Here is a 23,199-nt window from a genome sequence, read left to right on the forward strand (position 1 = left end):
ATAAATTAATAATTTACAGATTTCAGATCTAATGCTTACAACAAAGTGAATATATTTTCTCCTGTATCTAAGGGTTTCCACATACTGTTAGTGGAAAATTTTGACAGCATATTTTTGATCTGTAACTACATTGTTTGGTTTGTTCTTTATTTGTACCGAGTCCTTTGACGTAACTTTAATTTAAAAATCTGATGAAAATTATTTACAATCAAAGTGGGAATATACAAATAAAAGGAGATTAGACATAATTTTTCAAAACTTAACATACTACAATCTAGTATCATTATCAATATTGTGCAGCTCTAAATTTTACTTATGACATAGGTGCTCAATATATTGAATAGAATTCATAGTATGCTTTGTTTTTAGATAATCTGTTAGATCATTTTCAATTTGAAAAATTAATTCAAGACAATTTTCATCTATATCTTTCGTTATGACACTTAATACACAAACATTCTTTAAGAAATGTTTATTGGTAATGATAAAAAATAAAATTATATTAGTAGACCAGACCAAACCTAACCTTCAGTATTTTTAACCCTTTTTAGTCGTGATTCCTCATACTGCTGTACAAATATAGAATAGCCTAATAAACAAATTTTCACTACCCTCACCTACATCCCCATTTAATGATAATCACAACCAATTAGTAAGTTCATGGTGTTTATCTACGAAATACAAAAACAAGCACGAAGAAATACTTTTACATAAATGCATTTAATTGTAACAACCATGCTGTAAAATTTAATGAATTCATAAGGATTCGTCTTTTAAATATCTTTACTCATTATAGGTTTAATGATATAGGTAAATATCCTGTGGCTGATACTGGGGCATATTTGCCCAGTGTAGGATTTTAAAGCATACCTGCAAAATACAAACAATCAATAAAAAAACAAGACAATGTCTGGATGTAAATATACACACACACAACACATATTTTTAAACAATTATACAATAAAATATTTACACCAACCTGTGTAACATATGTAGGAATGATTAATAACGTTCTTAAATTTGTACAGTTTGATAATGCAGTATCAAATCCAGGTTTAATATCAAAATTGATAAGTTCCAATTGTGTAAGTGTTGGTAATTTACTTATTGTATTTAAAAGCGGGATTGTAGGACAAGAAGGACCATGACCCTTTTCTAATCGCAACCTCTGCAGTCTATTTACTTTTGATAAACCATTAACTGCGATCGATTCCGGTAGCGTTGAACATTCACCTAATTCAACTGATTCAAGATTTACCAAACTTTCAAATACTTCTGACAACTCTGCAGGCATATTTTTCACTGTCAACAGAGACTAGAAAAAAAACAAAAAATAAATTATAATAAAATTTTACATTTTCACAATAGAAAAATATTCTATGAAAAAATCGAAAAATAAACGTTTAAAAAAATTTTAATTTGTGAACATAAACTGTAAAAATAATAACTGAATAAAACATTACCTATACGTAAGCTGTTAATAATTGCGGTAGATATATAAATTCTATCTGGGTTATTTACAGTCTGTTCATAATTTTCTTGTAAAAAGAACTTTTAAGTAAAAATATTGCTGCTTATCAAGCCAATTTCAAGAAATGAGGAAAGCAATTTGACACTATTGCCTTGGAGTATTTATAAAAGAGGGATGTTTTTAATACATAACTATAACTAATCATATGCAACTTACAGTTATTTTTGAAAATCTGAGAACAGTTAATTCTTAAACAGCAGGCCTAAAGCCCTGTCCTGAATCATCAATTTTTATATCTTTCTAATAATATGGCATTCAGAAATTTGTTCAATACAGGTTCAATGTCAAAATATTTTGATTTATGCATTATTACTTTAAAAGATAAGTGCCTTCCAGGTAAGGCAAAATTTATACAATTTTTAAATGAAAATATTTCAGTAAAGATTTATTTGATGTGGGAACCTTACTCACTCCTGACTGCCTTGTATCATCAATTTTTCCATTCCTCATTCTTAAAGTAAGTCACAAGCAATAATACTAAAGGTTCTTTCATAAGGTTCCTGGAATTTACACTTATAGTTCAAAATAAAGATTGTAACAGAAATTGTTTCGTAAGTTGATAGTGTTTATGATACCTTGATATATCAACATCTGTTCTTGTTTCCTCTCCAATAATAGGAACAGCTGTGTGTGTATGTGTGTAACATGCACAAGATATCACTGTATTTTACTAAACAAAATACAAACATCAAATTTTGTTTTGTTTAAAAAAAATCACCAACATAGTTTTGAAAGAGTTATGATAAAACAGCAATTAAAAAACTATGCAGTGCAACCATTTTCATAAGGATTGAATTACTGTTAATGTTGAAACACTTTACTTTACAGTGCATGTCTATCAATTGTGACACATTATTAAAGGTGTTGAACATTATTAAGTAATAAAAAGTAATCCATAGAGGATATAATTTTAGAAGTTAGAATATTAGCAAAAGTTGCCTGAAACTATTTTCCAGAATAATCTGTAAATAATGTGTTCTTTTACATTGTTTCACAAATATTGCCAGCATACTGATCATAGACGTAGTATTATCAACAACACATAATATGATGATGATGTAGACAACATAATACCTGATTTTGAATAAACAAATTTTGATTAATTTATCTGCTTCAAAGATAATCTGGAAAACAATACTGTAATGACACAGCTGAAGTTTTTATGAAAGGGCTCCAAAAATGTTTCTGAAAACTTTTAAAAGCACTAGCATCAATTGTAAGTCTGGTGAAGGAACTAACATAAAACTTTCAACATTAGAACATATACAATTTGTGTAAAATAAATCTACTCAACTAACTTTTAGAAGCCGTTTCATAAAATTAGAATAATTACACAAATAGTCCACTTGAAAAATAAAATAATTAAAAACTCTATAAAAGAAAGTGTGTATATAAAAATAATTAATACGTACCAAATGTTTCATCCTTGTTAACTGTTTTAATGCAGTCAAGTTTTTCAATTCCATTCCACCCTTTTCTGAACTTTTTAATCTCAATTCTGTTAAATGCTTACAGTTTTCAAAAGCAGCCATGTTTAACGAATTACTTCTGCAAAAAAATAAAACAAAATTAACATAATTTAGTGGAAAAGAGAAAACAACCTTATTTGAGTTGTGAAAGGCTAATCAATATTAATGGTAAATTATTATCTTTACTAATGATGAGAAATAAGTGTTAAAATGACTTTTACTAGCAGTCATAATGTAAATGTCTTTTACTGGCAAGATAATTATTTCATTCAAACCCAATCCAAACCTTCAAGCCTTCATAATCACCAACTCTGAAAGTTGATTGTCTCCTTTCTCTTTTAATCCTTTTCATTATTATCTATTCCTTTTTCCTGCGCTCAATGCCACGGGAGTTGGATTAGACATCATGGCTCCATATATTGGGCCATAATGGTACCTCTTCTGGTAACCAGCAGAGAAGCCACTTTTTGATTAGTGCTTAGTGACCCTGTGTTACTGTCTAAAGAATCATTTTCCTAGTTGGAGTTGTGCATAAAACTAAACTAGTGGCTATTGAGTAAAGCCACGACCTTCTGTTCCAGTTCCTAATAATCGATGAGAATGAATTATTTAAAAATAATGCCTAACATAATAAACTTACGACAGAATCAAATTTCATAAGAGAACATTAACTGTAAAATGATAATTATTATTTATTATTGGGACTAAAGATATAGTTAATGGAAAGGACACTAATTACTGTTGGTAATGTAAATATTAACAAAGTAAATAACAATGCTTAAGAATATAAAACAGAATGCTAATTTCATATCTATGAAGCATGGAGTACCTAAGGGATTATGTCTTATCGATAACAGTACATTAATTCCCTTTTATTCACATTTATGTACACGCTGACAACTCTGTATCCCTATCTAAATTTAAATTCCTTTTTTTAATAATTTTATCAACTAGCATTTTTTTAAAGTATACAATGTACAAAAAAAGCCAATATGAATCAGCATACATGACAATATTCCTCATTTCAAAAACTGCACATAAGATTATTAACTTAAGAGTTAATAGCTTAGGTTTAAAATACTTTTTCTTTTTTTATCTGTTTAGCCTCCGGGAATTACTGTTCAGGTAGTACTTCAACGGATGATATGTATGAGTGTAAATGAAGTGTAGTCTTGTAAAGTCTCAGTTAGACCATTCCTGAGATGTATGGTTAATTGAAACCCAACCACCAAAAACCGATATCCACGATCTAGTATTCAAATCCGTATAAAAGTAATTGCCTTCACTAGGACTTGAACGCTGGAACTCTCGAATTCCAAATCAGCTGATTTGGGAAGATGCTTTCACCACTAGACCAACCCAATGGGTTAGGTTTAAAATACTATATACAAATCCTAATAATAATCATAAATATTATGTAATCTTTTCATTAATTAAAAATGTTTTTTCTATATATATGTATATATAAAATCAATTAGTGCAAAAACAACATAAAAATTTACCTTATAGCAAGAGCAGAAAGTACTTGTAACTCAGAGTTTTTTCTAACAGAATTTTCAACAGCACTAGCAGGACAACGGCACATATCAATACGTAATAACATATTAACACGTTCAATAGCACGTGCATATTCGGACCACATATCACCTTGAATTTCTTGTTTATCAGGCACTAACATTTTACGTAAATCAAGATGTTTTGTGCCAGAACTACGTAACATATTAGCAAAACCTTCCCAATCACGCACTCGTGAATTCTTCATTCTAACTGTTTGCCACTGAAAAGAAACAATAAATATAATTACTTTTTTATAGAAGTTGTTAAATGATTTATAAATGCTCTGAAAAAAATTACCAACATATGATTGTAACAGAGACTTTTCTATTCACGACTCATGTATGACGTGAGTGGGCTGGTGGGGAGGGATTTTGATGCTAAGAGATGTGGAGAGGGGATGAACTATTCAGCCATTTCAGCATTTGCATCTCTGTGGACAGCAGCATCATGTCAGAGCAGGTTCCATCATTGGTTTCACAATGTATTATTATAAATTTTGTCATGAATGAAGGTGTCAAACCCTCCAAAATCTTGCTTAGACTGAATTCATAGACTGAGAATATGATTTCCCTTATTGAAGTTTACAACTGGACCAGAAAATTTAAGGGAGTATGAAGCTGTACAAAATGAGTCACAATAAGCATTCAAAGACAAGTGTAATGGATGACAACATTCAATTGATCCGTGACAGCAAAGATGATCAGCAGCTTATAGCTTATATTCAATGAAACTACTTTAGAAGTGATTATCAGTCTTAAAAGAGTCCATGCCATTATACAAAGCATCTTGGGTTCTGCAAAGTCTGAATGAGATGGGTTCCAAGATTTTGAACCAAAATCAGAAACAGTCCCAACAGGAATTTGCCAAAGATTACTGAATTGATTTAGCCAAGTTTGGAGTGGAGAGCCTGGCTCTGTAAAGCCAAAATGGGATCTAACACCTGGAAAAATCCTTGTAAACAACTTTTGGGACTGTAAAGGCATATTATTTGTAGATTTTATGTAATAAATGTCACATTGTGAATACTGCACACCACTGCCAACTCTTGGACAAAGGGAAAGCCTTCTACAGGAACAAAAGGAGTCATTAGCCAATCAAAGATGTAATTCTCCTTTCACAACAATACCAGCCCTAAACAGCCATTACTAGTGGACAAATTTACTGGGAAACCTTAGAACATCTCCCATACAGATTTATGTCCATGAGATTTCTCTGAACCATTAAGGAAAGAGATAGATTCCAGAGCAGCAACGAAGCAGAGAAGTTAATACGCATGCAAGTGGCTTGTGGCATGTCCTCAAAATCTTTATGAAGAAGGAATTCACAAGCTTTCCACATGCTGCAAAATATATGTAGAACTTCAAGGAAACAACAAAGAAAATCAATAAATATATTTTGCATTTTTATTCTATACTAATAAATATTAAAAATAACATCTGGTTTATATTTAACTGACCTAGTACCTGTAACTTAATAATAATAATTTACAGTTATTAGTACTGTACAGTGTGTTCATAAAGTTGCTGTGCACTGAAATTATGGAGATGTAATGAACAAACTTTCTTATTTATTACTTTGTATTTTTGTTTCATTATTTTATATAAATGGGTATTACAAAACTGAAATAGTCCATAAAAGTTGAAAATGACCTTCTCCAACATCAATACAACACTCTACATGTTTCAATTTGCTTTTAAACACCTTAACTGGCTGACTTATTGGAATGTCTTGTACATATGCCATTATTATGGTTTTTAGTATGTCAATCGTCTGTGGTCTGTTGCAATATACTGCTTGTTTTGCTGTCCCCAATAGAAAGTAATTTGGGGAGTCATATCGGGCGATTGTGCAGGCCATACACCCTTCAAAATGATTTGTTCAAGACATTTTCATAAAAAAAGTCACTGACCTGCTAGCTGTGTGTGCTGCGGCACCATCTTCTTGTTGGAACCAACCATGATTGATTTCAACTTCTGTTAACTGACTAATGAAGTTTGTTAAAAATGCATAATAATCACTATTAAATATATTTTCAAAAAAGACTGGATCCATAGAGTGTGTTCTATTTACACAGACCCAAACTCCAGTTTTCGTTTTGTGTAATTCATGAAGATTAGTTGTCGACCACAGTCCTGTAGTATCTCTATTTTGTGAATTAATATACTCTCCCAGATGAAACCACACTTCATCAGTAAAAGACATAATCTCAAGGATACGTATGGAATTTTGGTCAATAAAACATTTAAACCACTGACAATAATTCAGTTTTCTGGCATTATCAGTAAGGTTTCAGTTTTTGAACACGTATTACTTTGCAGTGGAAAAGTTCCTTTCTTTCAGCTTTATGTACAGTAGCAAGTCCAATATCTTGCTACTGCACAATATAACCAAAAGTTATGTGCTAACTTACACGTTGATTTTGATGATCTTTTGGCCACTATCTGATATATCAAGCAGATTCTGATATATCAAGCATTATCTGATATATCAAGCAGCTTCTGTTTGTTTAGTTTAGGTAGTCTTCGAGTTCGATCAGTGTCTTCAACAGAGCCTGTGGCCTGAAATTTTTAGATAAGAGTTCGAATTGAATTGCACTGCGTTACAGAACAGGAGTATTTTGAAACTTTTCAGAAAACTTGTGCTTCACTAAATCAGTAAACTTGTCACCTTCATAAAAGACATGTTCAACGAGAAAAATGGGAACGCGTTTTTCTTCCAAAAGAACCATTACATTTTTCACAACTATTGATTTTGATAAACGAAACAAAACATGTTCAATCACAACTCAACAACTGACATCTTTATTTATTACTGAGCAATGCCCAACAAACATAGGGCAACCAACTTAACGACAAAATGCACTACATAATTCCAAAGCATACTGCACAGCGACTTTCTGAAGGCACTGTATTTAACCACATTGAACTTATTATCTGTTTATTTATATTTCAGTTTCTATATTTCTATTTATGTAATTTAGGTAACATACACACCCCGATTTAAAGTTACCACCACTTTTTTGACTACAAATATAGTTGTATATTCAAATAATCTTTTTCCTTTGCTAACTTCAATAAAAAAAAAAGGTTGTAACAATGATATATAATATTTTTCAACATACATATAAAATATTTAAAAAGATAAAATTATACAATCAATTTTGCTTTTGTACAGCAAACAGATTATAACCAATATCATAATTTCTTAATCTACAATGTTAAAAAAAATTTTCTACATTGACCAAACCAAATTTTTTGAAGTTCCTCAAAATAGTTCAACACCCTACTTTCCTTTATTTTCATTAGAAGTCTATTCTACTTTCACAGAAGTATAGGCATATATTTTTTTTTTTAATATTTCATTCTCTATTTAGGTACTAAACAATTAATTGGCGATTGCAAATTTGTTCTATTTATCACTCTCCATAAAAAAGGTTGGTGCGTAGGTTTGTCTGTTTGTTGTATGTGTTCACATTTTCATATTAGCTGCTACTGGCACAGAGTGAACCAACAGTGGTGTGCTGGGTGGCTGCACGCAGAGAATGAATGATTCATTAGTTCACACTGTTTATCTAAAATTACATTTTTGTTTTGGGGATAATTGTTTTCCTTTCTGCCTGCCTTTTTTCTAGTATATTATCAATCAGTAATGTTTCTGCTTTAAATGCAAAATATTTGTCTTATACCCTATAAAAAAAAAACCAAATGTTTAAGTAGTTAATAAACAAGAGCTATCTGTGCTCTATATGTGGTTCTTTTAAATATTAAATGAATGAGGTTTAATGTTTGATAAATATACTCCTTCAATCTACAATGTTATATTACAGTTGTAATCCGAGTAGCATGTGGTATACAGCTTTTTAAACAGATAATGGTACATTAAATTCCCCCCAAAAATTATAAGAAGCAATTCTATTCACAATTAACAAGTGAAGTGGAAATAATAATGTTTTTTAAGACTTAAGAAACCAGTAATTGTTTACTCAAAACTATTATTTCAGTACACATAACAAATATATCTACAATTGATAACATAATTAAATAAATGTTTTACTGGAAAATATAATTCAGATAGTCGAAACAGCAAAAAATAATTTATTTGAGAATATTAGCTTAACAATAAGAAAACAGATGAATGCTTGTGAGTACTAATAATGACCAAAATTATAAATACATTACTTGCTAATGATTATACAGTTTTTGGCTGAAAAAAAAAAAAAACTAACATATCATATTCAAAAGGAATACTGTTGTATATAAGTCATTTAGAAGGTATATGGGCAGAGTTTGTGGAAGAAAGGAGAATTATGACAACATCCATTACAGTTTTCTTTCAATAAATGTGCTTTTTTTATTATTTACAATAATAAATACAATGTAGGAAGAGCATTTATAATTTATTATTATCTTAATTGAGCTAAAATTGGAAGGGAGATACAGTCAATTTAGATAAGCCAATAAAAAAATCACAAAAGCAAAAACCAGTGTCTTGAGAAATAACAAAAGAAGGCAAATAAACAACGCAAAGAGAGACTGCTAATGAGTGCAAGTTATCCTTACCTATAAGTAGAAATATGTATTATTTATTTTACTATACTTGATAAAAATGGGAAAAGAAAATGCAAAGAAACAATATGCATAAATACTGAGTATGAGCTGTGATTCATTGGAATGAGAGAAAATATGTATTATTTTTCTACCTAAGATTCCCAATAGATTTTGTGGTTTTCATTTAATATATATTTATAAAGGCTCTGAAACACTGATGTTGGGTGATTTCTTTAATTAAAATGCAAAATGTAGAAGAGCATTGGCAGGATTATAATCCTATCAGGAAAAGGGTCAAAGATCCTGTTTTAAATGCTTTAACATTTTTTTGTTATAGTTTCATTTATAGATTTTTTATTGTTGTAGGTGTTACGAGTTGTTTCTTTTTTATTCTTTTTTGTTTCTTAGTTTTCATTATCAATATTATAAATTTACAAATTGTTCATGAAAATATTTCTTTATGTACAATGTTTTCTGTAAAACTCTTGTTTGAAGTAGGAAATAATTTTTCTTACTTTGGCCCAAGGATAATTTGAATATTTATATCATCAAAAACTGAATTTTTAACATGCAGTATATAGGAAAAAGATAAAAAAAAGTTAAAGAGAATCACTTTTGAGAAGAGCCACTTCTTATGTTTAGACAATAATATGGTTAAAGGAAAGATAAAGTAAATCTCTAAAAAGAACTAATATTTTTTTATGTAACATCTCTGAAGCAAACAATATTTCTGAAACCAGGAGTAAATGAACTAATGAAAGTAAATGCAACAAAATTTCTGACCTAGTATTGGCCAGGCTGCAATTAAACTCAGTTGAAATGGTGATGACTATTGGCAAGGGAAGGAACAAACGAATACAATTTGTGAAGAGAACTTAATTTTTATTAGGAGGAACAGAAACAAACATCATTGGCTATTACCAATTCAAGAAAATTTTTAAGGAAGTTTATTATGAACTTAATGGATTTTATATTTTAACACAGAAATACCTAGTTTACTGGATAAAGGAATAGAGGATTAAAAAGGTCCCAATTAAATATCTTTAATGTTAAGGAATTAGGTAGGTTTTTGGTTTTCTGAGAAAAACAGCACTTGTAAGAATTTCTGAAATAGGCATCAACAGGCTATAAAAGATTCTGAATATAAAAATTGTTAAAACCGCCACAGTAGAGCTAGAAATAAGCACATTTTTATAAATCTTAGTCTTTTAAACAACAATCGATTAGAATGTATTATGAAAAAAGAAAAATATCTCAAATTAATTAAATGTAATTCTTCTCCTAAAAATTTTCTATTTAAAAACTTTAGAATAGAACGACCAGAGGAACTTCCTTTGTAAAATAAAACAATTATCATAAAAGTCTGTCCATTTAGTAAACAGTAAAACTTAAAAATGCGTTTAAAAAACTTTTAAATTTTAATTATGATAAAATATTATTGCCTACCAATACGTTTCAAACCTTGATTAATGAAATTTTGTGTTCTTACAACAATCAATTAAAAATCTGTCTATACCATAAGTGGATGCATGCAACATACTGTCAGTGCACAATGAATATCCAAATCACTGTGAACATTTTTCTTCTTTTTTTTTAAATGGCAATTTTTAAAATGGAAAGTTGTTTTTTTTGTAATACCAAAATCATATCGTTTGTCTTAGAAAGGTAGTGGTTGAGCCCCAGAGACATTCTTCCCAATCTGTATCAAAATGATAAGAGAATGCTTAAAATAAGTCCATGGAAAAGTATAATAAAAAATCAAAAACTTACAAGAGACTTATGATGAGCAATATCCCTCCACAAATGACAAACTCTAGATGCTCTAAGAAGTTCTTGCACTTTAAGATACTGGAATGAATGTAATAACGCCTTATAGATAGCAGACATATTCATCATAAAATAATCCTTATGTAGACCACTACTCTTATCACTTAACGGTGTAACAGCAGATGTACTTTGTTGTGGTGTTACTGCAGCTGGAGGTAATGCAGTGTTAGCTGGTTTTGGTGTAATCGATGTAGCTCCTGTTGTTGATGTTTCTTTTTTTTGTGGTGACTCTTTCTTTGGGCGTTTCGCAGGTGGTAATTTATCACTATCATCATTCAACCTCTTCACTCCACCACCAGTTCTGCAAGATAAAAATAAAATATATGAATAATTATCGATATATTAAAAATATATTTCATAAATGTGACATAATTTTAAGATTTAAGAAAGAAAATCAACGTACAAATAACATAGAGAAGAAAATATTTATTTACTTTTACAATTGTTTAATTCATACAAATGGAGAAGAAAAAATTAAACATTAATAGAAAATAATAAATTATAATCTAAATAAATAACTTTGTTTATCCGGAGTAGATCACATAGGTACACTAACCCATTCTGAAGATTACCTCCCATTACATGTCATCAAAAAACATTATCATATGATTTCCCACCGGTTTAACTGAACCTTAAATTAATTAAACTGAATTACAGACTAACTAATTAGATTATAAACCGAAATGCAATACATTTCTCACATAGTACTTCGTTATGTGATTTTTAAAATAAGTTAGACAAAAGAAAATAATGTTTAAGATTTTTATTATATAAGTTAGAAAAATAAAAACCTGAAAAATGTCAACTAATGATACGGGATATTATAAAAAATTATGCAAATAGAATTAAAAATATTATCCTCCAATTCAATTCTATACTTTAATGTATCTGTAATAATTTAAATATTTCACTTTTGTTTTTGCAGTAGTCTAATAATAACAAATGGCTTGAGATTTAATCAGCATTAGTTAAAACATGTACAAACATGATCCCAAAAAATCACTACATGAATGACACTATTTAGCTATTGCTGATATTAAATAGTCATGCCTTGTATACTGTACTATTCTATATATATAAAACAATTTCTCATGCAAAAGATTTAAGATGTTTGAAAATTTGTAAAAAACTCTTCCCGTAGTTTTTACTGGGCAGGAGCTAAGATATTGTGGAATGTTGAAATATATATTATTTTTTCAAAATCTTTTTTTAAAAAATAATCTCAATCGGAACTTAAAATTAATTAAATAAAATTATATATAATCTTGTGGGGAGTAGGGAAATCAAACATAGTGTAGAATTGCAAGACTTGTAAAAAAAATAAACAAAAAATAGGTTGAATTGAGACCCTCTCTTTCTTTTTAGCATCTATTAAAATAAATAAAAAATTATACTTTTTTTAATGTTAATGCTGTAAATTCAATTTATACTTACTTGTTCATTTTCAGAATGTACCACTTGAAACTATAAAAATATCTCATAATAAAGAGAACATAAAACTATTGCAGTTACAGCTGTTCTGAGGTTAAATTAAAACTTAAATTCACTACAGATAGCAGCTAACAACATAAATCTCTCTCCAAGAATTTAAATCTGCCCTTTTAAAATCCCTTTTTTATTCTACTCCATAAATATTTGAATAAAAAACTGACAATTATAAAAATTTATTACACTATGTATACTGTTCTTCTAAGCTATTTAGAGCACATATCTTAAAAGTAATTTAATACTTAAAAAAAGGCATCATTAAAAAAAAAATAATAATTGAATTATGCAAAGTAATGATTATAACAATGAAAAAGTGTTTTTTTTAAATATTATTTTACAATCGGAATTTCACATGTTCACATTATTATTATTATTGTAAAACTTAAAAGAATCTAAAATCAGTTTTGATATAAAAGATCAATAATTAGTAATCTTTAGTTCGTATATAGTAAATCTACATTTAATAAATATTCTATCAAATTATTATTCCTTAAATGAACAAGTTTATTCATTTTTGAAACTCCTTTATTGTTACTATTAGTTAACTCTCTACAAACAGACAGTACATAAAAATAGTGATTTTTCAATAATTGTACTTAGTTGCTATCATATATTCATTTGTTAATATGAAACTAGGTTTAAAAAAGACACTAAATGTTATGTTTGAATATAGTAAAATATTTATAAAAATTCCAACTTTAATGTCATTTTAGAGCAAGTGTTTAAAAGCAACAAGTAGCCATAAAAAAAATTAAACTCTTAAAATTGTTAATATCTATTTGTAAAAAATATTCTTGCAGATTACAAGTGATGAAATTCAGTTTATATGTTGTATTACCTTACAAAAATAAAAATACTTGATTGAAGATCAGCTGTAGTTAACAGCTGATTATCAATGAAACCTAATCACTAGAGGTGATATAAAAAAAATTTTACAGGATAATTTATTTAATCTCTTATGATTTTAACTTATTTTATTGAAAAATGTCTCAGATTTAATAAATATTAAAATTAACATTGCTATTTGTCGAATTGTCCAGCTTTATAAAATCTTCATAAAGAAATTCTTATAGATTTAAAATGTATTTAACATATTTATAAAAATAAAACAAATTTTTTTCATAGTTATTTTGAAATTGTAAAAATATTTTGTTGTATACTCGTTCTAGGAATTTTATATACAACTGCTTAAATGTTGATAAAACTATTTTTATTCTCAATCATAAATATGTATATAATATTATGGGTTGAGCATTAAACATTGCTAAAAACAGAAACATGTTTCTACCAAACATTCTGGAAATGTATAAAATCATTAATACAGCTTTAACAGATAGTGAAATTATTAACTTTCATTAAAAATTTTGTAAAAAATAAAACTGTATTAATTCTTTTACTGATATTCTCATAAAAAATTAATTTAAACTATATAAATAATAGTTCACCTTACCTTTGAACCTTTATTATTTATATAGTTTATATAAAATATTAATGGTGACATGCTACGAAAATTTAAACTCATTTTGTAAAAATGTGCTCTTGTGTACTTATAATCTCAATTTTTGGATTTTAGGTTCCTGTTACTCTCTCTCTCTCTCTCTCTATATATATATATATATCAGTGCTATGATGAACTTTCTTAAATCTGATCGAAATAATTAAAATATCAAAGGTTCTTGCCCACATGTTTGGTAATCAGAATGTGGTGTACAGATTTTAGTTTTTATTTTGCTAAGCATAATTTTAAAATCTTTCTGATAAAAAATACAGGAATATATTACAAATAATGAATCTTATCGAATAATTGGGTGAATTTTGAAGGTAATACATGAGGGATGAAAATACTGATTATAATAAATTTATGGATTGATAAATCCCTTTATTCAAAATGTACAATGTGATTATACATTGTATACTGACCTGAAGAACAAACAAACACAGTTTCTGTAAATTATTTCACATCCATCTCATTAATATGTAATGTATTGGATATAATAATTTTCTATATATTAAAAAAAAAAAAAATCAATTGAAGTGTATTCAAAAAATTGAATACACTTCAATTCATGTAAAAGATGATATTTGTCTTTTAAATTATGATGGAAAAATTATTTTTTTTTTACCTTATTACAGTGTCTCTTTTCGGTGTTATGGTTAAATGCAATGTATTCACCCCATTTTTTACCAGTTTTCTTTTAGTGGAATTTCAATATTGCAGAACTATATTATAAGATATATGGAAAAAAGTTTTTCTAAGAGTTTATCTATTGTTTAATTTTTTTCTTCTAATAGTAGTTTCAGTATGATGTCATTTAATAAATTGATAAAACAGAGTTCCCGGCAAATTTTAAGATTCATTTTTTCTGACTTTTACTGACCATTTAGTAAAAAATTCCCTGACTCTCATAATGTTATGCTATTGCCATTTACTCTGCAAAATATATTTATTTTATTGCAGCCTCCACCATTCCCATACCATCCCAATTAACACTTTTTTTTATTATTTACTATTACATTCATTTTTAAAGTTTATTTTTTAATGACTCTTTACAATATACATTTAAAATTAGGCTATTTTTGTGATAATCTATTTCAGTAAATTTCTTTGCAAAGTACAAAACAAAAAAAAAACAATATTTAATAAGTTTTTTGCATAAAAATGAACATCGTGGCAACTAAAAGTAACACAGATAAATAAAAAGTAACTAAATATACATTAAGTAAAGCATTTTTTAATTGGCTTGCGCCTAAGATTGCTACAAATTTTTCACAAAAACTAGCCTACAATATTTTGCAAAGTAAACAAAAAATAATATTTAATAAGTTGGTTTGCATAAAAATGCTAAGAAACAAATATTTCAATCTAACAAAGAATATGTAGGATCACAACTTAAAGTAAAACTAAAATCACTGCGACTAAAAGTAATACAAATAAGAAAACTAGAACAGAACACCTTATTTTGTACAGAAAACAAACGTTATTAACATTTACTTGTATAATATTTTGTCATTATTATTTTAGCGTATTTGCAGAATGCCATCAAAGTATGGCATAATGACATAAGAGCATTTAGTATCTCTAAGCTGTAATTCTGATGCTATACAACTATCAGGAAACATAATTTTAAAAGCTGCACCAATATCTTCACTTGAACTTAAAGATAACTTCTTCTGTACAACAATGAGAACCCACATAATCTCCATCTTAGAAACATCTTTATAACAAAATGAAGTAATTGTGTTGTCATTTTGCGTAAAAGAAGTCGAGAATTCAAATGTATTGTCATTTGCTGCTGAACTGCTATTACTCTAATCAGAAGATCCAAGCAAAGAACACGCAGATGTATCACAACCACCGTTCTCATAACTAATGATGAAAATTTTAGTCTGCTGAGTTACCACTGGGAGATAAAAGGTTTTCAGAGAAAGCTGAGAATTCCTTATCTTAATTTTCATTATGCTTCTTTCTTTTTTTATTGTGCGAAGTCACTGCCTTTTGGCCTATATTGCCCAGTTCAAAATGTTTTTTTTTTTACACACAACATAAAAAGGATCATACACATCTCTACCTCTTCTCAACCAATTGAATTCTGGGTGCAAGTTTATATCTAACCAATGACCGTTAAAACAGTCTTTTCAGATACCAATTAAATGGAATTAATTATGTAAATTACAAAAAAATTCATGGTAGTTTGAATGAAATTCCAAGAAAACAGTTAACAACCATTAAAATTTTAATTGGTAGCTTATTGTTAAAATTTCACCAGTGAGAAACTGCAATTTAGAATATTCCTCCTTTAATATAAAAGAATAATTGGAGAATTTTAAGAACAGGACATGTTACCGACTGCTTGAAGCATGCAGTTGGAATGTGCTGGGCGATGGGGTCACCACTTTTTGATACCAGGAAAGTATATCAAATATATTTTGGCATTACTTAAAAAATACTAACTAACAATCTTAATCGGGGTTGAGGATTTGATTCTTGAACTATTCTATCTTTCAAATTGCAGTGAAGGAAAAAATCGCAACAAGACAAATCAGGTGGAACATGGAGACCACCACACTCTACTGACAGTTCATTCTGTAAAAGCTAGTGAATGAATCATTCTTTGATGTGTGACATCTTGCTTGTCTTGGAAGAATCTGTACTCTTTCATCATCTGTTAACCGACTGTACAATTCTTCGAAAATTGTATTACACTACGTAATGATAGTCCAGTCATAAAATATTGGCCCCCAATATACAATTACCAGAAAAAGCACACCATACACTGATTTTTTCACTGTGAAGTAGACACTCAACATCTGGTGAGGATTTTCAGTCATCAATGCTTGATATTGTGTGAATTAATATGCCCAGATAAATGAAACCATGCCTTGTCTGACATGAAATACAGTGTCGAGTCTGTTCCTTTGACAATGGTTTTGAGATGCCAGTTGCAATAATCAAAGTCATCTTGGTTTGTCCATTCTCTTAAGTTGTTAAAAGATAAGGTTTCAAATTTAAATCATGTAGATTATTAAAGCAGGACATGTATTTTACCAGTGATAACCTACATATAAATTTTTTCAGCCAAGCAGAAATTCTTCTTTGAATATGAGCTATAGCCTGTGAAGCCTTAACAGAAGGTTGCCTTTTTTCTTTTGTTTGAAGTCACTCCATCTACACAGTTTTTAACCTAATTGTATACGTTACTCTTTGCCGACATTCATAAATTTTTCCAAGAATATTTGAGATGTTTCTTGAAAGGATTCAGAATGCACTAAGCTTCCACTTTAGTAACCCTTTCCTCGACTTAAAGCATTTTAGAAAAACACAACTGCAAAGAATAGTAACATAAACAATCAATAATGGCACAAGCAGTAGCAGCGTTAAAGGTTAAACTCAAATAACTGCAGTCTGAGCTGGCGTGGTCACCTGATATAAAACTTAATTTTTATTAATAATGGTTATATGAAAATATACGGTTAGATTACTATTTTTATTCTTTTATTTTTTTTTTAAATTAAGTTTTTGTGTGTAACTCAAGAACAATTTTATCTAATTTTTTACTATTGAAATTTTGATTTGCACACCAGGAAATGTAGGTGACAATAAATAATAAAACTATAAAAACAATTTACAAGTCTATTAAAATGTAACATTAAAATATCTATAAATGCTTCATATTATTTATTTAATACTGCAAACGAAAATTCTCATCTGCTGAACAGTATATAAAATAAACAATAATGTTATACTTCAGAAAATTTAATGAAGAAATCTTTAGAAAAACTTCATTATCTTGTGTATTTATTCTTTATATGCTAAATATTATACAACAAAATCTAAAATTTAGTGATAAAATATTAATAAATTAATTTTACATAAAATATTTATCTACAAGATCGAAATACACAAAATAATAAACAACTGGTTGATGTGAATTCATTGTCGCTTAAAATTTAGTCATTGAAAGATATCAAATTTGGCTGAACTGAAATTTCACTAAAATGATGGGGATTGATTGATATGGGAAGCTATTAGAAGTGTATTCTATGTTAAATAGAATGGTCACTTATTCTTAAAAAAATAATATTCACTTTTACCAAACTAGACAATGGAAATGTTTTTATAGAACTCAACACAATACTTCAACTTGTAAGAAAGAGTCTTATTATGTTTCCTTTGGCATTTTTAATAAATTGCTAAAGATTTAAAAAATATTTCCCATAAATTTATTTAAAATACAGGTAAAAAAGTTTCTTTCATAGAAACAATATTACTCAGTTGATTACTAATTTTAAAAACAGATGATTCTTCTGCATTAAATTCCATGTATATTAAATATATCACCTGTTAAAGCCCAACAGGGCAAGGAGTGGTGGAAGGGGGAGGGGGTGGTGACCAGAAGGTCACTAGGCGAGTGTTTTCCCCTACAGGGTTGGGATGTACTAAATATATACTCAAAATAATTTTAATGTATATAGTGGCTTCTGAACTGAGAATTATTTTGAAGTAGTTGTTTATATTTAATATATTTAAATATTAATAAGAACTTTAAATCATATTTATTTTTTATATTATAATGACTTGACCTATATGTATTATTAGATATCAATCAAAATAAAAGTTTATTTATTTATTAAATTTTGTTACACAGGAACATTTTTTTCCTGGGAACACGATGAATGTTATCAGCATCTAGACACAATATTACTATTGTAAGTAATTCAAAATAATACTTAAAAATTAGACTGATATAAAATGCCTATTCCATATGCTAAAAGCAAAATAAAGCCATAATAAAATCAATACTGAAAAACTAACTTAAAAAAAAACCTGGATGATAGATGTTATAATAATAATAATAATAATAATAATAATAATAAAATATTTGAATACAGATGCATAGTCTTAAGAAATAGTAAGACTTTGGATAACCATAGCCATATCATTTCCTAAGATACCTCTGATGTTAATTTTAAATTTCTAATGCAACTTAACAGACACAGTCCACAAATATGTGGTGTACGTTGGTTGGTAGTTGCGGAAAACATAAACAGGTACATTGTCCAATTCATGAGTTGTCCATAAGTGAGTTTAGTGTGCTCTACTCATAAATAGCAAATAATACCTTCCTCGCGTTGATTACTTCTGGATGAAGAGCTCCACAGTGACACATTCCATAACTGGATGAAGTTTATTACTGATAATAGCATGCCATTAGTGATAAAATTATTTAAAATTTCCCATAAATTTTAAATAAACTACCCATTTGCCATTCAACTACCCTCTTCAGAAAAAATGTGATTAGTGAAAGAAGGATGCAAACAAACCTCTTTTGCCACACAATCAAAGCACTCATTGCCAGAAGTTCCAATATGGCTGACGGTTCAACAGAAACTCACACTTGTGTTACGCCAAGTCATTTCAGAAATAACAGACTGTATTTCAATGACAACAGGCTGTCTGGAGTACATATCACTAATTACCTGCAAGGCATTAACGGAATCTGAGCAGACCAGTATGTCGGAATGTTGGGTTAAATAAATTTAAGATTTTTATCAACAGCAAACAGCTCGGCGATGAAAACACTGGTGAAGATGGAAAGGCCAGACATGTATATTCTGTTGCCAAGCAAAAAACTAACAACCAACAGAGTTATGGTGTTTAGAGTCGTCTGTATAAAAAATAGCATCTGGATTCAAATTATTTACAATATTATAGAATTTTTCTTGTACAATAAGAACATGATAAAATGTTACTGGTTACTAATTCAAGACAATTTTTAAAAATGTTTTCAACAAATTTTATGGAATTTATAAGTTCTAACAAAAAACAGTTTTAGTTTTCTATGTCAGAGAATTACTAAAAACGATCCCAATTTGATAACTTCAACGGTTAAGGACTTTGGTATGTTTTCCAAACAAAATGTTACTTTTAAGAATTTTCATATAAATTTTCTCAAGAAAATGTTTTAAACAACACAAAAGTTGTTAAAATTGGTTAACTCTAGAAAAAATTACGTTTTTTTTTAGAAAAAAACAACACTCTTAGCCTTCTAAAGAATGATTGAATCATGTAAAGGATCTAATTCTAATGGTTTACAATGATGATTCTTAAAAAAGTAAACATTAGAAAATTCAATGGAAGACACTACCAACCAACATGCAGGTAGGTATTAGAGGTAAAGGTTTTTGAGAAATTAAAAATTTATTTATTTACAGGCCACCTGTAATATATATATATTTTTGGCCAACTGCACAAATATTTAACAGGCTAATAACAACATGAAACATGACGGCTTTAAAAAAAAAAAAAAAACATTATTAAAAAATCACTTCATAATAATACAAAACAAACTGCCTGGAAATATAATACAGTACTATTGTACACATTTATTTAAATTCTCCTTTATGATATAATAACTTCAGTAATAATTAGAAGCTAATAATAACACATTCATTACTGATAATGATTTATAATTAAATTTAAACCATTACAATTTACATAATGTTATTAACTTAGCCTTACTACAAACTTAGTATAATTATCTAATTGCTCAACAGATGTAATCACAGGAACTACTAAAATATGATATGATACCTCCACTGTAATAGTATGAATCACCACCTCTGTTAATATAAAGCCTAATTTATACACAATTTGGATTACAATAGTTACAAAGTAACTAACTAATCTGGTGAGAATAACTGGTAGGTGTGTGTGTGTGTGTGTGTGTGTGTGTATATAGTGTATATATATATATATATATAGTTATGTAGTGTAAGTATCTTTTATTAATTATGTATTAGTTATTTATAAATTTATATATTATGCTTACTATCATAAATTTAATAAAATATTTTCAATATCAATAAGAAGGCATTAATATAAATAAGTTTCAGAATCACTTTGCTATAATGTAGATGACAGCAATTTATAAACAAATCAAGATGGTTTATATATTAGTATTTTGTAACTCAGAAGAGATTAATCTTTAAAAGGGATCTTTAAAACCACTATCAAATGAAATGTGATTTTTCACTTAAAATTCATACAACGAATCACTTCAATTTTATCTAGATCTAATAAGTAAAATAGTCATGTAAACTATATTAATTATCCAGTTTAACCACCTACTATGAGAGAGCCTATGTTGTATTCCTGCCACTGTCACTTGTATGCAGGATAACTATCTATGGTTTCAGTAAGACATTTAAATCTCATACAACTTGCCTACACAATTAAATATAATAAGTATAAATTATGTCGTTTAGAAAATAAATATTCGTGGACACCAATGTTCTTTGGTGGTTGGGTTTCAATTAACTACACATCTCCGGAGTGGTTGACCTGAGACTGTACAACACTACACTTCATTTACATTCATGCATATTATCCCCATTCATCCTCTGAAGCAATACCTTAAGGTGGTTACAAAAGCTAGACAGAAAAAGAAAGCTGTACTAATTTACATTTAGTGAAGAAATTTTTAACTCTTAAGTCACAATGTTGTGTGCAAGGATGAATGTAACATTTTTAAAACAATTTAAGACAATTTTTTTCTAAAGATTCATTTGATCTGAAATTTGTAAAGGAGTAAATAGTTATGTTTATAATCCTACATAATGAAAACAAGAAAAAAAATAATGGCAAAAAACCTTCAGAAATTCATGGGAGAAAAAGTAAAATAAGAGAAATGGCGGTAATTTCTAATTATCTGAAAACAGGATTTATTTAGATGATCCCAAGGGTTTTAAATATGTAATGTAATTATGTCGTATAAATTAGATTGTTTAGAAATAAATATTTTTTATATTTATAACATTATATCAATTTACCAAACATGGTGTGAAATGTTCATATTGAAAGAATTTGTCAATTATGTAAAGTAAACTTATATTTACATTTCAAATAATTAAGTTCCTTTTTTTAGCAAGGAATTATGTAGTTAAAAATAATATCCTGTGTTGGCATCTCTCATAATAACGGATGATGTCAACCAGTTGTTTTGTTTTTTGTTCAATGAAGAACACTGATGTGATGTACATTTTTTTTATTATCAGTATCAGTACATTTTCCGTTCCTTTTAAAATTTGTTATAACCAACAAAAGTCATAAAAACAATTTATAATAATTTACATCAAATTATTTATTAAATGTCTAAAATTACATAAATATTATAAACATTTTCATAAACAAACTTTTGGAAAATACATAAAAAAAATTACATTCAGTTTTGATTTCAGTTTCTGGTAAGAAAAAAAACCAACTTATCATTTCCACAATTTTTTTTACATAATGTGTCAAAAATTCTTTTTAATCACACCATCTTTTCTCAAGTTTTTTTTAAACAAATATTCAGAATATGGAGGAAGTGTAAAGAAGTAATTAGTTACCTAATAGTGGGGGAAAAAACAGTATGCAGGAAGTACTTATGTTACTAAGTAGAAGAGTTAATATACATATGTAGTAATTAAAAATGTGGAAAGAAGCAGAACATTTTAATAAACAATATTTAATGCTTATACTCAAAAAAGAGTGCTTGCATATATCATAATTTTAATTTTTCTAAGGTTTTTTTATTTTCTTACCATTAAAATCAAATCATCCAGACAGGCTGCAACCAAGACAGGGAGTTTTGCTTTCTGAACTCAGATATTACTAAATGATTAATATTAAAAAGCTCTATAACAAAATCTACTGATCTTTAAATTTTAAAAATAAGTATTTATTTTAATATCCAAAGAGGAAAATAACATTTCCATAATAGTCACATAGATGAGCCTAGCATGGTAATGGCCTTAAATTAAAAAATATTTTTTTTTAACGGCAAAACTATAGGTGAATTTTCAAATAAACCATTGCCTGTAGTGTCAGTTTTAATTTCTATTATTTTGCTTATTTGTTATATCTTTATTAAAATTAGTTGAAATAACTTATTATTTTTAACACATTCACAATGACCTGAATTAGGTTTATGCAGAACTTATCTTATGAGCAGATAACCTGCTTCCAGGTTATGCTAAGGGAATCTTGTCATGTGCACATCCGGATTCAGGCCATTGGTTAGTATATGGTTTAATGCTATCAGCTGAGCTCAGCTTTGTTGTGAGGTGGTTTGCAATTTAATTATATACCAATTAAGTTTTATTTTAGCTATTTTTGTGTGAATGTGTATTTACAATGATTGATTTAAATGATATTTTGCTCACCTAAATGACAATGAACTCTATAAAATTTTTTTTTATATCAGTATACACAATGGTAGTGATAGTCACTTAGTGCACA

General features: G+C 28.2%; 1 protein-coding gene across 7 annotated transcripts in view; it reads right to left on the reverse strand.

The window, feature by feature from the left end:
* LOC142331438 (uncharacterized) overlaps window positions 1-23,199 on the reverse strand; it is a 306,269-nt gene that overhangs the window by 11,876 nt on the left and 271,194 nt on the right. For all 7 annotated transcript variants that reach the window (XM_075377347.1, XM_075377346.1, XM_075377348.1 and 4 more), the window contains 4 exons: window positions 10,875-11,232; window positions 4,503-4,777; window positions 2,944-3,079; window positions 980-1,315 (listed from right to left, as the gene is read on the reverse strand). In XM_075377347.1, the coding sequence (XP_075233462.1) occupies window positions 980-1,315; window positions 2,944-3,079; window positions 4,503-4,777; window positions 10,875-11,232 (1,105 nt within the window). The remainder of the gene's footprint in view (window positions 1-979; window positions 1,316-2,943; window positions 3,080-4,502; window positions 4,778-10,874; window positions 11,233-23,199) is intronic.

The sequence above is a fragment of the Lycorma delicatula genome, chromosome 10, assembly GCF_047948215.1.
Source record: "Lycorma delicatula isolate Av1 chromosome 10, ASM4794821v1, whole genome shotgun sequence".
In the NCBI taxonomy this organism is placed as follows: domain Eukaryota; kingdom Metazoa; phylum Arthropoda; class Insecta; order Hemiptera; family Fulgoridae; genus Lycorma; species Lycorma delicatula.